This window comes from Calidris pugnax, unplaced genomic scaffold, assembly GCF_001431845.1.
Source record: "Calidris pugnax isolate Ruff unplaced genomic scaffold, ASM143184v1 scaffold188, whole genome shotgun sequence".
Lineage (NCBI taxonomy): Eukaryota > Metazoa > Chordata > Aves > Charadriiformes > Scolopacidae > Calidris > Calidris pugnax.
The window spans coordinates 1,367,815-1,382,616 of record NW_015091257.1 but is presented as its reverse complement, the minus strand read 5'-3'; the positions used below and the strand labels follow the sequence as shown (position 1 = coordinate 1,382,616).

At 36.6% G+C, this 14,802-nt stretch overlaps 1 protein-coding gene across 4 annotated transcripts in view; it reads left to right on the top strand.

Moving 5' to 3' along the window:
- UBE3A (ubiquitin protein ligase E3A) overlaps window positions 1-14,192 on the top strand; it is a 56,268-nt gene extending 42,076 nt beyond the window's left edge. For all 4 annotated transcript variants that reach the window (XM_014960310.1, XM_014960312.1, XM_014960311.1 and 1 more), the window contains 7 exons: window positions 4,156-4,300; window positions 8,040-8,245; window positions 10,397-10,561; window positions 10,953-11,108; window positions 11,198-11,271; window positions 12,195-12,338; window positions 12,554-14,192. In XM_014960310.1, coding sequence (XP_014815796.1) covers window positions 4,156-4,300; window positions 8,040-8,245; window positions 10,397-10,561; window positions 10,953-11,108; window positions 11,198-11,271; window positions 12,195-12,338; window positions 12,554-12,674 — 1,011 coding nt within the window. In that variant the 3' untranslated portion in view covers window positions 12,675-14,192. The remainder of the gene's footprint in view (window positions 1-4,155; window positions 4,301-8,039; window positions 8,246-10,396; window positions 10,562-10,952; window positions 11,109-11,197; window positions 11,272-12,194; window positions 12,339-12,553) is intronic.
- Window positions 14,193-14,802: the final 610 nt, after the last annotated feature.

Sequence of the window (14,802 nt, the reverse complement as noted above, 5' to 3'; positions counted from 1 at the left end):
ACTTATTTGTATGTATGTTAGTCTGAAAAGTCAGTGGGGAGGTGTTGGTAAAGGGCTAGTCCCAACTTTTATTAAGGAGCCCTTACATTTGGGAGTTGGCAGCTCAGTTTGCAGTTTTTGAAAGCAGTTAACATGCTTTTTTTAACAGGTTTCTTTTAAGAGGTTAGCTGTGCTCCTGCTGAGTCATGTTGCATGGATGTGTGGTAGTAATGAAAGGAAGCTTATCCTTAAATCACCTCTCCTGCCTTTTCATCACCCAACAGCTATTTCTTTCATCCCTTTCCCCTGAGTTTACTCTCCTCCCCCTCCTTTTCCACCCCACCACCCTCCACACAGATTGTATGTGGATTTGCTCTCAGGTAGCAGTAATTTAAAGGGTGTGAGTTACGATGTGGGTTTGACAAATGAAAATGTGGTGGACTCCTTCAGCAGAGTCGAGCCTGGCTGGTACTTGCTGGCGAATTAAAAACTCACTTTGACAAATTTCACATTGAATGTAGATGGCTGCCAGGCAGCAAGCCTCTTCTGCTTGTAAATGACTCTGCTGAATACACTGATGAGCTAAAACTCATATGTGGCAGCTGAAGCCAGTAGGCAGATTCTCTCAGTACATTAGCAACAAAATACTTCAGGAGCTTTGAGGTTCTTGTAAACTAAATCGATGTGTATGTGTGTTGAGTTGAAAAATCTAGGCACTGGTGTGCGTTGGTTGCGTGCAGGGTATGTCTGGCTATGGTGATGTATGCACAAACCATAAAGTACAGCTTGAGAGGATGCTTCTTAGTCACTTTAAATATGACTTCACATGCCATTTTGCAGAAAATGTAGTGACCGACTTGTGGCATGACCTATCACTGGTACTTTCAAGCTTGTATTGGTTGTGTTTGTGTCAGTTTTGCCTTCTAGCATGGAAAACATTCCTGCAACTGCCTTAAAGAGAACTTTTATCTTCTATTGCTAGAACTTGAGGGGTTTTTTTGATCTATTTTAACTGAATAAAGATTAGATCATTTATTATCAATTTTAAGAAGGTAAACAAACTTTGGTGTTACATTAAGCTTTTAAATGTTGTCATATTTCTCTCATTCAATGGAAGAATCCTATCTTTCAGGAAAGAACAGTATTGTTCTGTAAGTAAATCATACCACCTCTAATGCTGTGGCACAAAGTCATGTTTCAGCCAACAAAATACAGATATTCTTTAGAATGGCATCTCAGCTTTCAGCTTTTCAGTTCATAGATACTCAACTTTTGATGCTGCTTCTTTGGAGATGCTACACACACGCTTTCTGGGAAGTCCCTGGAAAATGTAATGATGACTTTGTCTGCTTGGCCAGTCAAACCATCATGACAGGGACCCTATTAGCTTCTAAAACTTTGGGAATTCACACACACATAGATTGGGTTTATCCAGAAGCATCTCCGTTGATGAGAGACAGCTCTGATTTTTTTTTTAAAAAAACAAACAACAAAAAAACGCCACCCAAAACCCAGAAAGCAAACAGTTTAAAATAGAAGTTCATACTTTCTTGCTACAGAAACACTGCTGCAGTTCTGCTAAAATTCTCTCTCTCTCTACTATCGTGGCTACTGCTGTATTTTCCACTAAATTCCAGTTTTCTTACGAAGCATCAGCATTGAAAAACATGAATGTTCAAAGGAGCAGCTAAATCCGCAACCTTCGGTTGAGCAGCTTAACAACATTGTCCTGGTTATAGAATCTGCTTCAAGGAACATTAGGCTTTGACTCAAAATACTGGCTTCTTGCTAATCCTTTATCTGACTCCCTCGCAGAAATCAGCGCAGCGTTCCAATCTGCTCCACTGGTGTTGCTCAACTATAAGTGTTTCCTTCCCCTTTTTTTAATACCAGTTTTCTTTTGCATCACTCATTGTGCCATAGTTCTCAGTCAAAAATTCATTTCAAAATAGTGAGGGTTTTAATCACTTTAGAAATATGAGCACTCTCCTTAGTGTAAGTTTATTTCTATAACACAAGAAAGCTTTTACACTATGACAAAGGATTGCTATTGCTGTCACAGAGGCAATACTTGCTTTCTCAGAACTCATCAAAATTCATAAAACTTGCAAAATAGTAAATTGTTGGTGGTAAGTAGTACAAAGTCATGACTGGGGAGAAAAAAAACAAAGCATTATTAGTGCAAGTTATATGTTCAAGAAGTTCTCCTATTTTAATTCCTTCCACTTAAAACCGTACTTACGGTCTTAAAATAAATGCTGCTTCTCTGTTGTTAAAAAGTCTGATCTGTATATGGAACATGGCTTAAGCTCCATTGTCCTATTCAGGAACAAATTTTTTTTTAACACATCTGTAAGATGCATAATTTTAAGACTTATGTGAAAGGCAATATGCAAAACTACACTGTCACAGGAAATGTGATGATAATATCAATGGAAGGAATTCCAGCGTGGTTTTGCTGCAGATGTATTGTTGATAAAATGCAGTGAATTTCAAAGATTAAATGTTATTTGATTTCCTTAGTGGCAAAAATAGTTCATTGCAAATTAAATGTAGTAGAATACCAAATGCTTTAGGTAGTACATAACTAAGTTTTCCAGATAATCATGTAATTTAATATATATATCAATCAGTTAATCTGACTTGCTCTTGTTATTGAGGTCTTCATGGCTTACCTCCATTTTGTCAGTTAGGTTGACGGTTGGACAAGATGATCTTTAAGGTCCCTTCCAACCTAGAAGATTCTGTGATTCTGTGATTTTTGTAATTGAGGTTTTTAGGCTACGGACTTAGACTCTCTTCCTGACATTAGTTTTCAGTACCAGTTAGCGCAGTTCTTTCTCCACATGCTCCTTTTGTGTGAGGACCTTCAAAGTCTTCAAACATGTTTTGCTGACCAGCTTAGCTCTGTCACCCAACTGTTCTGTCGTGCTGCTTCCAACATGGCTGGCTGACTTGGCCATTCCCGGGGGAAAATGTATCTTGCTGGTGGTGTCGTTTTATGGGTTATTGGTGTCATTATTGCTGCCTTTATCCTCTCTGTTCTATTCCTGTTTTCCTTTACACTTGTACAGTAAAATTCTGGGATGTAAAGGATGTGTTGGCATGTGTGTGTGGATAAGGTAGGGCAGGGAAATAAAAAGAAATGGTTTGGCACGTTAAGGACACCTGCTGGTAAGTACAGTTTGTGCTAGCCTGGGTTGGAGGCAAAGCTCACCACTAATACAGTCTTGTAGAGGAAAGTACAGATCCATCTGTGCCTTACTTTACTGCTATTGAGTTTTCTTTATCACATAGGTACGTTTAATCATGCTGCACAGGTTTAACCAATACGTTTGTTTTTTATATTTCTTATCAGCTGCAAAATATTCTTGCATAACTTTTTAAGTTGCTGAAAGGATATATTTTTGTTGGAAGAAAGTGAAAGACCTGTAGTGGCCTTTAGATAGACATGAAGCCCTTTCCTGTGAAATGTCAGAACTTCTCTTTGACCTTAACTGAATTTTCACTTTCAAAGAAGCAATGCGGTAGATCTGTTTGAAGGCACTGAAGAAATAAGAGCAAGAGGTTTCTGAGACTTCTTCATTAGGGTCAGGAGGGAAGGAGATCAATCTGACTGTAATATTCGTGTCTTTTACTTCTGGGTTTTTTTACTCCAACTCTTTGTTTGTGAGATGCAAGTACTAGTCAAAGGTTTGTTTTCTGTCTTCCACTGTAAATTATCACATGAAGGTTTTGAAAACATATCTTTGTAATCCCTTTACAAAGCCATTAGTTGTCAAACATGTAGATCAGACTGCGGTCTCTTTTCATTGTCGGAGGAATGTAATTATCCCAGTAATACATCTTGTTTTCATACTGTTTTCTGTGAATTTTGTGCAACACAATGCTTATTTTAAATAAGTGCTTCAAAGGATAGAAATGGAGAAGGCTGACAGATGTAATTGGCTAAAAGATCAGATCTGTGGTAAGTTTCTTGCTGTGTTAATCCCAAATTCTAATATGTGCTTAGAGTGATTCAGCATTACAATTGGTTTCTGGTATTTTATTGATATGATTTATACTTGCTTTCTTCTAAGGTTTGGAGGCTAGTCTTTATTTCATTATTTGATACTCAACTGACTCTTCTACTTAACAGATTTACTAATAAAATACTTCTATCTGTTCACTCAATAGCTAGAGATGATTGCCATGGAAAATCCTGCAGACTTGAAGAAGCAATTGTATGTTGAATTTGAAGGAGAGCAAGGGGTAGATGAAGGAGGTGTTTCCAAAGAATTTTTTCAACTGGTTGTGGAAGAAATCTTCAATCCAGATATTGGTATGTGTTCTAATAATTTACTAATTCATTGGATTTTTCCCATGAAAGGTTGGACCAGATGATCTTTCAAGGGTCCCTTCCGACCTGGGCTGTTCTGTGTTTATGCAGTGCCTTTCTACATCTGCTGCTGCTTCTCTCTGAAGCTGTCCAGATTTCTTGGTGATCATGACAGTATTTGATCCATTGAGGCTCACTATGTCATCATCAGTCATTCTCTTAATTGTGTATAGTTAGTGAAAGCTACCATTGCTTGTTTAGATAGAAATCAGTAGCATAGGGTTTCTTTGCAGGGTTCCTTTGTTCTCTTGCTTTTCTCCTCACTTTGCTTTGTGATTAGCTTCTAGAATTAGTAGTCAAACCAAAGAGGAAGAGCTTTGGCAATTAAACCAGAGTACGACTATGGTGAGTTTTTGAGTTATTCCCTCCACTTCCTCCAGCTTAAAAAATCTGATAGTCTCAGTTCTTCTACTGATTTCATCCAAAATGGATATAGATCCGAAGTGAGGGATTAATGTCTAATTTATTTGTAGTTAGTTAAGAACCAGGAGTAATTTGATATACCACAGCCAAAGTTTTTTTATATTTGTGTTTTAACAGTCGCATTTCTATCTTAGTGTTTTTTCTCTTGCTCCCTACACCAGTCTATACTTCTATCTTTATACATGCAAGGACATGATGCTTTTAATACTCAGCTTGTCTGCTGCTCTGAAAAAGTTCAAATGTTTTAAAATGTTACAAATACTTTCTGTTAGAATGTAAATGATACCTACCAGGTTACTGTACTGATTTCATAGTTTGTGAAAAACGATGTCACATTGTAGCTCCTGTAATGGCTTCCATTAAAGAAGCTCAACAGCTTATGGTCATTAGTTAATTTGGGTTCGTTGAACCGTTTTAAAAAATGAAAGCTGCTCTTCTTGGGTTTGTAGCTTAGAAAATTGTTGAAGAAAAACAGGAATTCATTTTGACCAGGTTCAAGAGGAAGTCCCCAGAATCAGTAACAGAATCTGAACCTTGGCAGTTGCCCTTCACCATACACAAGCCAGTTCTTGTAACAAGTGATACAGATCGATAAACAAGTCTTACTCACTCTGAAACCTGCCATTAGCTTGGAGAGATTTGGAATCTGAATTAGCAAAGTTACTTGGAATAAATTAGAGTATGGGAAAATAGGGAAGTCTTAGTACTTTGACTGTCAAAGTTGTATTTCCAATGCAAAATGCGTTCTTGACCTGAGTTTATCTAAACAAGAGTTGTGTGGGGTGACTATATTGAAATACTTCTATTTAGTAATTGAAGTCCAATCCAGCTAGTACCCAGGCAGTGTATACACACTCCCTGCTTGTAAAGATGGGTAATGGATTAGATGTGCATGCATGTTTAAAATCTTACTTCTGTATTCAAAATACAAGCAAGTATGTTTGTATATATGTATGTTTGTATTATATGAATATAAGAAGTACAAACTTCTTATATTCATATCAACTTTGTGGGGAAAAAAAAGGGCGTTTATTGGCTTTTGGTAGAATATGTAGCTTTCATTCACAGTCATCTTTTCTTTTGCATCTATTAATATGCACTGCAGTGTAACAGTTTACACACCATGTATACCAAGTGTGACTTTGTTGATTTGCAAGCATTTCCTTTACCAGAGAACATAAAGGAAATCCTTTAAATGAAATTTACAATGTTTGTGCTCTGATACGTATGTGTGGAGTGATATTTATTGCTATAATAGTTTCTTTGCCGTTACATTTCAAGTATTTTCATATTAAACTACCTTAAACTTTTACTCAAAAGAGACAATAACTCAGACAAACTATTAGATTTATGACCAACAGTCACCATGATAAAAGAGAAAGAATAACTGTGCATAATACTCCTAGCAACACTATACAACTGCTCGTCCCTTATTGCAGCTCCCAGTTTCTTCTAGTGTTTTATTATTATTTTAATAATACAGTCTTAATTTTGGTCAGTGAATAAAATACTGTACTGCACATTAAAGTGTTTCCAGATTTGGATCTAGGTAAACTATTAGTCTTTTGTTATTAGACATTTGCTGGAGTTGTTTGTTTTGAGTATTGCAACTCTTCCATCACCTTCCAGAAAGTACAAGTCATTGGTTTTATTGTGCCAGTAATCCAGAAGTTATTTCAGTCAATTCAGAAAATGGAATGCAGGCTTCTATTTAATGTTTTTTCTATATATGCTGGTGTAGCTCATCCACTTCTGATTTCCAGTTGCCTTATCTGATGTGTTATCTGTTATTTGTGTTCTCCTCTAATAACTGACCCTGTCCTGGTACCTTACTAAGATAAATAGTCTTCAATTCTGGGGAATAGCCAGAGCCTCTGAATGAGTTTGCAGTTCGTTTCCTTACATTGAATGAGAATTCAGGCTTTATTTCTTGGCTGAAAGTGACATCTTATTTTCAGTCTTACGAGTAATTTTGTGGCTCTATAATCAATATGTATGCCTCCATAGGTTGTAAATAAGCATATCTTTTAAGAGTTGACAGGTAAGTCCTTGTGGCAAATGTAGTTTGTGTTCTTGACCACATGCATCTGACTTCTGGTGTCTTGGGAGGAAGGACTTTTGGGCACTTTTCCTTAGGGTCTGCCTGGAAATTGTGAGACTTAACTGTACAGGCAACAAGTCACTGGCACTATACTTGTCCAGGGTGCTCTCTCTTTCTACCCTTAAGTCTATTGGGTTTGCAATTATCTTGCTTCAGGATCTAGTCAGGTAAGCAATAGATTTTACTGTGGGGACAGTATGAAAATGAAATATGAAATATGAATATTGAAATATGTTATAGCCTGTACACAAACTCTGGTTTCATAAACAAGAGCTAATCTGGTGCCTTGCTACAGTGAAAAGGGTAAGGGACTCTTGGCCCTTCTCTTGTCTATACAGTCCTATACGCTTCCTCCAGCTCCTGGCATGTGCCAGTTCAGCTGGTTTTTGAAGCTTTCTGTGAAGGTACTTTGAACTTGGCAGGAAAAAATTGGTCACTTGAAATAACGAGCTGAGTAAGATGGAGTATGGGAACAAAGCAAAACCTCCCCCTTTCAACAGTGACAAGCTGTTAAAATTGCAACCCCTCCTGTGAAACAACAGTCTCGTGTTACATTTTCCCCTCAAGTTAGGGTGTGTGTGATAGCTGCAGCTACAGTGGACCTTGTCAAGTACCTTTAAACAAACAAACAAAAATTTGGGTAGGTATCTGACTCTTGAGGTTATATGTGATGGTTAATCCCTGCTCCCAATTCAGTACTAGGCCAGCATCTGATGGAACTGGCCTGGAAAAGCCTTTGAAGAAAGGCTATGACTTCATAGTTCTTCAGGATTATTTCATCCACCTGGTTTTTGATTTGTGTTCTGTTCTTGTGCTACTGTATTTATCAAAGTTACCATCTGTGCTGACAATGTGCTGCTGCTTCCTCAGTCACGGAAGGGGCAGGAAAGGTTGTGTACGTACAGCTTCAGTGGGCATCGCAGGATGTCGTGTCACAAGTTTCCTGCGTGGCTTTAGTGGTAATGTGAGCAACAGTATTTTGAGCTGCTCCAATTACCCCAACGTAAGTAGCTTCTCTTTGCCATTAAATTCAGTATAATGTTAAGTAAAACATGTTTTAGAGGCATTCTAATGCAAATGGGTGTATAATGGTATGCTTTACGTGTCATTTATATCGAAATGTAACCATAATTGTTCAACGTCATGTTTTTTTTACAGGGATGTTCACATATGATGAGTCTACAAAACTGTTTTGGTTTAATCCGTCCTCTTTTGAAACTGAGGGTCAGTTTACACTGATTGGCATAGTACTGGGTCTGGCTATTTACAATAACTGTATACTGGATGTACATTTTCCCATGGTTGTCTACAGGAAGCTCATGGGCAAAAAAGGAACTTTCCGTGATCTGGCAGACTCTCATCCTGTAAGTTCATTATGTTCTTTGAGTTTATTAATGCATTTTCCATGCAATGACTTAATCTAGATTTAAATGAAACGCAAGATCACTGTCAGAAGTGGAAGTGAAACAACCAGTGATTTGTGTGAAGAGTCTGTGTTTGTTAAAATAAATTCATAAGCAATAAAACCTCTTACTACATCTGGTTTGGAGGAGGCAGAATTATGAAGTCAACAAATAGAGCTGGGTATCAGTAAAGCATTGTTCTATTTTTTTACATACTGCCTAAATTGCTTAATATCACTAAGCAGTATTAGGCATAAGCTATTACTAATGGTATCTTCCTAAAGTGACTCCTAAAATTAGGCTGTTTATATCTATTTGTACAAGTAGTTTTTTACAAAAAACGTGAAAGTAACAGTAGACATGGAATAGTGTGATGGTCCTACTGGTGTTTGTCTAAAGCAAAAGAGATAAGGCAAACTGCAGGGATGTTCATGATCAGTGTCTCATCTTCTCCCACCCCTCCCCTGCTAGTGGCTGTACAAAACCATGAAGCCATGCCCATGCTTTCGTAGGTAGAGCATAGAAGCACGTGTGCAGGATATCCTAGCTCTGCTCATCTTCAAGGAAAGATCACCAGTAGCTTTTCCTCATGCTGCCTGGTGTGAGTTATTAGTCTGCTTCGTTTCATGTCAAATGGTGGGACGTTTCACTTTTCATAAGTAGTTATGCAAAATCTTCAGCTCTTCGAAAAAGATGAGTAAAATGATGCTGTTTAAAAAGAACTTGCCTTTTGTTTAACCAGAAAATGAGGCATGTGTAATCAAAAAATAGGTTATCCAGTCTGCTTTGGATGGCTATATATAAAAGCATGCCAGCTTTGGCCAGTTTCTCTGTAAAATGATGTTGAGAAATACACAGTGCTTTCCATTTCCTATAATTTTTATTACATACTAAAAAACTTTTATGACAGAAAAAGTGGATTTATTTCTATGGAACAAGGCGGTCATGACACTCTTTTAATTTTTCTCCCCTACTTAAATTTCTCCTCTGACATCTATGCTGACTTGTTTTAAAATAATCCTTTTAAAACATTTTGTATTCTAATACAACTTAAACATTTACTTCAGAGCTTCTCAAACCAAAAATGAAATTTGGAGTAGTCAAGCCTCCCAGTGCTTTTTTTTAATACTGTAGAGCATGGAGTACAGGGTGTTCACCAGCCCTCACCACCAACAGTTCAAAATCCAGTCATTTTCAATGCAAGCTATTTTTAAAGGAGCTGTAGAAGAATCAAAAGGATATAGATGGTGAGAAGATGAGGCTTACATGTAAACTTTCAATAATTAGAACATTGAGGGGAACTTCATTATTTCATTCTAAAAATATAGTTGCACTCTGTTGTTTTTACCTTCACTTTGCATTTTTGAGTCCCACACCTCTGTCTCAGCCAAAGAATTGTTCCCTTTCTGTATAGCCTTTCCTTTCCAAGAGAGTCTTGGGCTTTTCTTAAGACATAGCAGGGAGGAAGGCAGGTTGCTCCTGTGAATAGAGCAAACTCTGACAGGTAATTTCAGGTTCCACTTTGCAACTCATAACCTAACTTGTGATATTTTTTGGTGTGTCTTTTCTTACTTTAATGACTGCCCCACCTGTGTTGCTTCAAGATTAATTCCTAGTTTTTTGGGTTTTAAGATGTAGGAGATAAAGGCCTACTGCCTGAATTTTATCTGATATAAAATACAACATTTTCTTTGATTTTTAACACGTATGTGTTCAACTTAGTAGTGTAACGTGTTCAGGTTGCCAAAGGTAAATACAGTTTCAAAAGAGTTAAAAGAAGAGGAGGTAATTAGTGGCTCCTAAGCTACAGGTCTGACCATTGCATTTAGGAAGATTCCTGGGTACTGGTAGGCTCTACTAAGGGAGCTATCACTTATTGCTATGTTTCTTTTTTGTCTTTCCTTAGTATCTGCTATTGGTTTGTTGTTGTTTTTTTTACAAACACTGAGCTTAATATACCTTTGTTTGGATTGTTAGGGGAGATCTTAGTTGATTTGTGTCATAGAATGTAACAACCCTTTTTTGAGGCAGGTGATTTCATGTCTTGTGATGTTACTCGGTGAAATCTGTTGAAACTTATTTATGACAGACATGTATTTCTTACTGTCTTAGGTTCTTTACCAGAGTTTGAGAGACTTACTAGAGTATGAAGGAAGTGTGGAAGATGACATGATGATAACGTTTCAAATATCTCATACGGATCTCTTTGGCAATCCAATGATGCATGATTTAAAGGAAAACGGTGATAAAATTCCTATTACAAATGAAAATAGGAAGGTACACTCAGGATTATTTTTTTTTAAACATAATCTGTAATTTTTAGATACTCTGTGCAGAATGATGTAGGACTCTATAAATTTTGATCTTGCTTATAATTTGAGTTTGAAAGCCTTTTAAATTTGCCATAGCACAGTGTAGTTGTAAGCAGATAAGGCTTCTTTTTTAAAGAAAGCATGGATACATGCATAAGTTGCCTCTGGGTGTGGTGTTTGACCTGTTTGAGACATGTTTGAGACTTCTCTTTATTATTGCTGAGTAGAAACTGAGCCCAGATAATCTGCGTAGAATTATAGAATTAAATGTATTTCGGGGTCTTACATCTTTGGGAGATATTTCAAGAGGCATGTGTCGAAGTACTAAGGAGTGCTTTGGGTTTGTTTCCTTGCAGGAATTTGTCAATCTGTATGCTGACTATATACTCAATAAATCAGTAGAAAAGCAGTTCAAGGCCTTTCGGAGAGGATTCCACATGGTGACCAATGAATCTCCTTTGAAATATTTATTTAGACCAGAGGAAATTGAATTACTTATTTGTGGAAGTAGGGTAAGAATCTGAAACCAGAAAAAGTGGAGCTTTTTTTGATCCTAGGTATATAATCAGTGGTCATTTTTTAAACTGTCATCTTCTTACAGAATTTAGATTTTCAAGCACTAGAAGAAACTACAGAATATGACGGTGGCTATACAAGAGACTCTCTTATAATTAGGTAATTTTTTCTAAGTTCTGAAATGTTCAAAGAACTTTACATGCCTGTTCCTTAATGAATTTAGTATCATAATATTTAGCATTTTTTGTAGTAGTGGAGATGCAAGTGTCTTATGTATAATTGCACTTTACCCACGTACTGTCATTAGAAAAGAGCAGATAGTATAAGCATCGTCTTTAGCTTCCAGTGAACTTTGGTAAAGCTTAAAAAGGAAGTTTTTCCCTCGGTTTTTATCTCTCTTATACCAGATAGTTAAATAACCCCCAGCATAAACAGGGCTGTCTCAATAAATTACCATTGCTCTGTTGTTGTTTAAAAAATAAAATAAAAATGCACAAACACGAAGTTGAGTGAATAGGTCGCACCTGTAAAATTTTCTTCTCTAATTAGAAATTTAAGTAAATTCAATGTTTTTAAGAAGGAAAATGTTTTTAATGTTTTTACCTTCTTGTCCCCTTTGGAGAACTCTGAAGACAAGGTCAGAAAAGTGTGCATCTTCAGTCCTCTAGACTTTGCCAACTACTTAACTAGTTTCTCTTAGGGTAGAAAACCTTTGACAGCAGCTGCATTTCTTTACTGTGGCATTTAAGAAGGTGGTAGAAATGGACAGTGTAGTGGAACCAGTATAATTCCTTAGGAAATAGGAGTAATAAAATAAAGGAGGAATATTTGCAGATCACCCACCAGCCAAATTATCATTTAAAAACAGTTAAATTGCAGTGTTTTGGTAATATTTCTGATTTCTACTTCTGAATCTCATCCACTGGTAAATGCATTACTGTTTTGGTTTATGAATGCAACTTGTAAACTGATGTTAAGATTGATTAAAATTACTAAACCTTCGAAGTTAACTGCTTTTGAAAGTCTGATTTATACCAAAGTAAGTTTTAGTTTTACTTATTTTTTTATTTCTTCCTTGATAGGGAATTCTGGGAAATAGTCCATTCATTTACAGATGAACAGAAAAGACTATTCTTACAGTTTACAACAGGCACAGACAGAGCCCCTGTGGGAGGTCTTGGAAAGTTAAAGATGATCATAGCCAAAAATGGCCCAGATACAGAGAGGTAAAATAAAATCTACATTATGCTTGTTGGTTTATAAATGGAAGCAAGTCCTGTGCTTTTAATTTATTGCTTTAGTTAAATCTGAAATTTGAATCTTTAAGCGAAGTAGATTCTCTTTAAATTTATTCTTTTGGATTTGTGAAATAGCACTGTATTTCTTTGCATGTACTGTGTGTGTTCCCAAATCTGAATTCATCTTTTTTGTTTTCCCACAGGTTACCTACATCTCACACATGCTTTAATGTACTTTTGCTTCCGGAGTATTCAAGCAAAGAAAAGCTTAAAGAAAGATTATTGAAGGCCATCACATATGCCAAAGGATTTGGCATGCTGTAAGAAATATAACAAAAGGGATTAAAAAAATGATGGTGATGATGTCCCTGTCCAAAAAGGCCATAAGATAGTGAGCTACAGTAGTCACCTGTGTTTGTGCCTCCCTTCTTTACTGGGGACATTGGGCTGGAACAGCAGATTTCAGCTGCTTATATGAACAAAATCTTTATTTTTTCTTTTAGCGTGAAAGTGTTACATATTCTTTCACTTGTATGTACAGAGAGGTTTTCCTGAATATTTATTTTAAGGGTTAAATCACTTTTGCTTGTGTTTATTACTGCTTGAAGTTGAGCCTTTTTGAGTATTTACAAGAAAACAAACTGTACTCTCCCAAGGAAAATATTGCCATCATTTGTAGACCATGTAACCTTCAAGTATGTGCTATATTTTTGTCCCTGTATCTAATCAAATCAAGAACTGTACTTTTTGAAGAGTTTGCTTTTGAAACTTGAAGTCTTGGAAAACAGTGTGATGCAATTACTGCTGTTCTAGCCCCCAAAGAGTTTCTGTGCAAAATCTTAAGAATCAATAAAGATGGAAGGGAGAACTTGGAATGTTAAATTGCAGCCTTGAGAACTTTACTTTAGTCACAGCACAACAATTAAAAATTCATTTCACTATATGTTGTCTTCACATGTCTTGTAATAAACTGTGTTTTTAATTAGGAAACATTTCTTAGCATATGAAAGGATAGAAATTTTAGTTACTTTTTTAAAAAAGTTTACTGGGGAAAGTGCATTTTCAACTGAACAGCTTTAGAGTAGGGAGTGAAGTGTTTGGAAAAAAGATAGGAAGTTTTTGCTATATTATAAACAAAGCATGTGGAAGTGCACTTAAAATGAAGTTTTATTCTTAATTGCCTATTATGTTGACATTTTAAATAGACAATCCAAAGTCTTCCCTACGTGTTATGTCATCACCATTTATTTAATGAATCGTTGTTCCTACTTATCAAGGCACATGATCAGTGTTGCAACATAATCTAAAGGGATGGCTACTGTATTTTAATCTCATCTAACAATAAGCAAAATTGAACAATATTAAACGTAAGGCCTACTTCATGTTGTACACTTCCAACCATTAAATAAACTGTTAGAAAGTAAGTACTAAGGTTATGTTCATCTACTACATAAAGTATTCAGTAGGTTTTTAATTTAACTCTACAAATCATATCAGAAATAAATCCTTTACCTTTTGTAGTCTGTGTTTAATGTTAATTTCTCCTGTTGCAATATTTGATAAAGGGATTATGCGTTTTTAAGAGCAGACATAAGTGGCATATCTCTTTTACAATACAAGCTGCAGCAGATGTGCAGAGCTGAGCTTGTGCCTTGACAATTGCTATAACTGACTACTACCCATCCAACCCATGACTGTGTGGAATTGGCATTAAGAGGCATAGTTTTGAAATCATTGGAGAAAGATGTCTTTCGGGACTATTTTAATAAATTCTTTCTAGTAATAGAAACAGACAACTGTTATGTAACGATGCTGAATAAAACAGTGACCTTTTTTTCACCACGGTTCAGTGAAAAAGAAAGCAAGTGACTTCCTTACTTTGATAAATTGGATATTAAATTATTTGATTAGAAAACGTTGTAGTACAGCATAATTTGAGGGTTACAGGTATGTAAAAACTCGCCAGAAATGAACTGTAGTGATGTGGGATCCAGCTGTGTTCCCCCTCTCAGATCCCAGCTGGTGAAGACAGCCTGGACGTGGGGACTGAAACTTGCTGGGGTAGGAGAGGTGCTGGCTGTCCCCTGGTCTTGCATCTCGAGGTGGCACATAGGACATGCCTTTTTGAATGTCCGCCTCGTTGCATGTCCTTGAAGAGGAAAACCCAGATACCCTACCTATTAGTAGAGCAGTTGACAACAGTTCTCTCCAATTTTCTTCAGGTTTGGTGCATCTTTTGCTGTAGGTGATGAGGTGAAGGTTTGCCAAGTATCTTGAGGTGTTTTCTTACAAGTATAAACCACATTGTGATACCGCTGTGTGGTACGTACTGCATCAATAGCCTGATACTGTTAAGCTATATCCATGTAACTTCTCTTATTTTGATGTAGCTGTGGATGATGGTTATGCCCAGCTGGCAAGTGTATACAGTCCATATGGGGGGGTTTTCTAT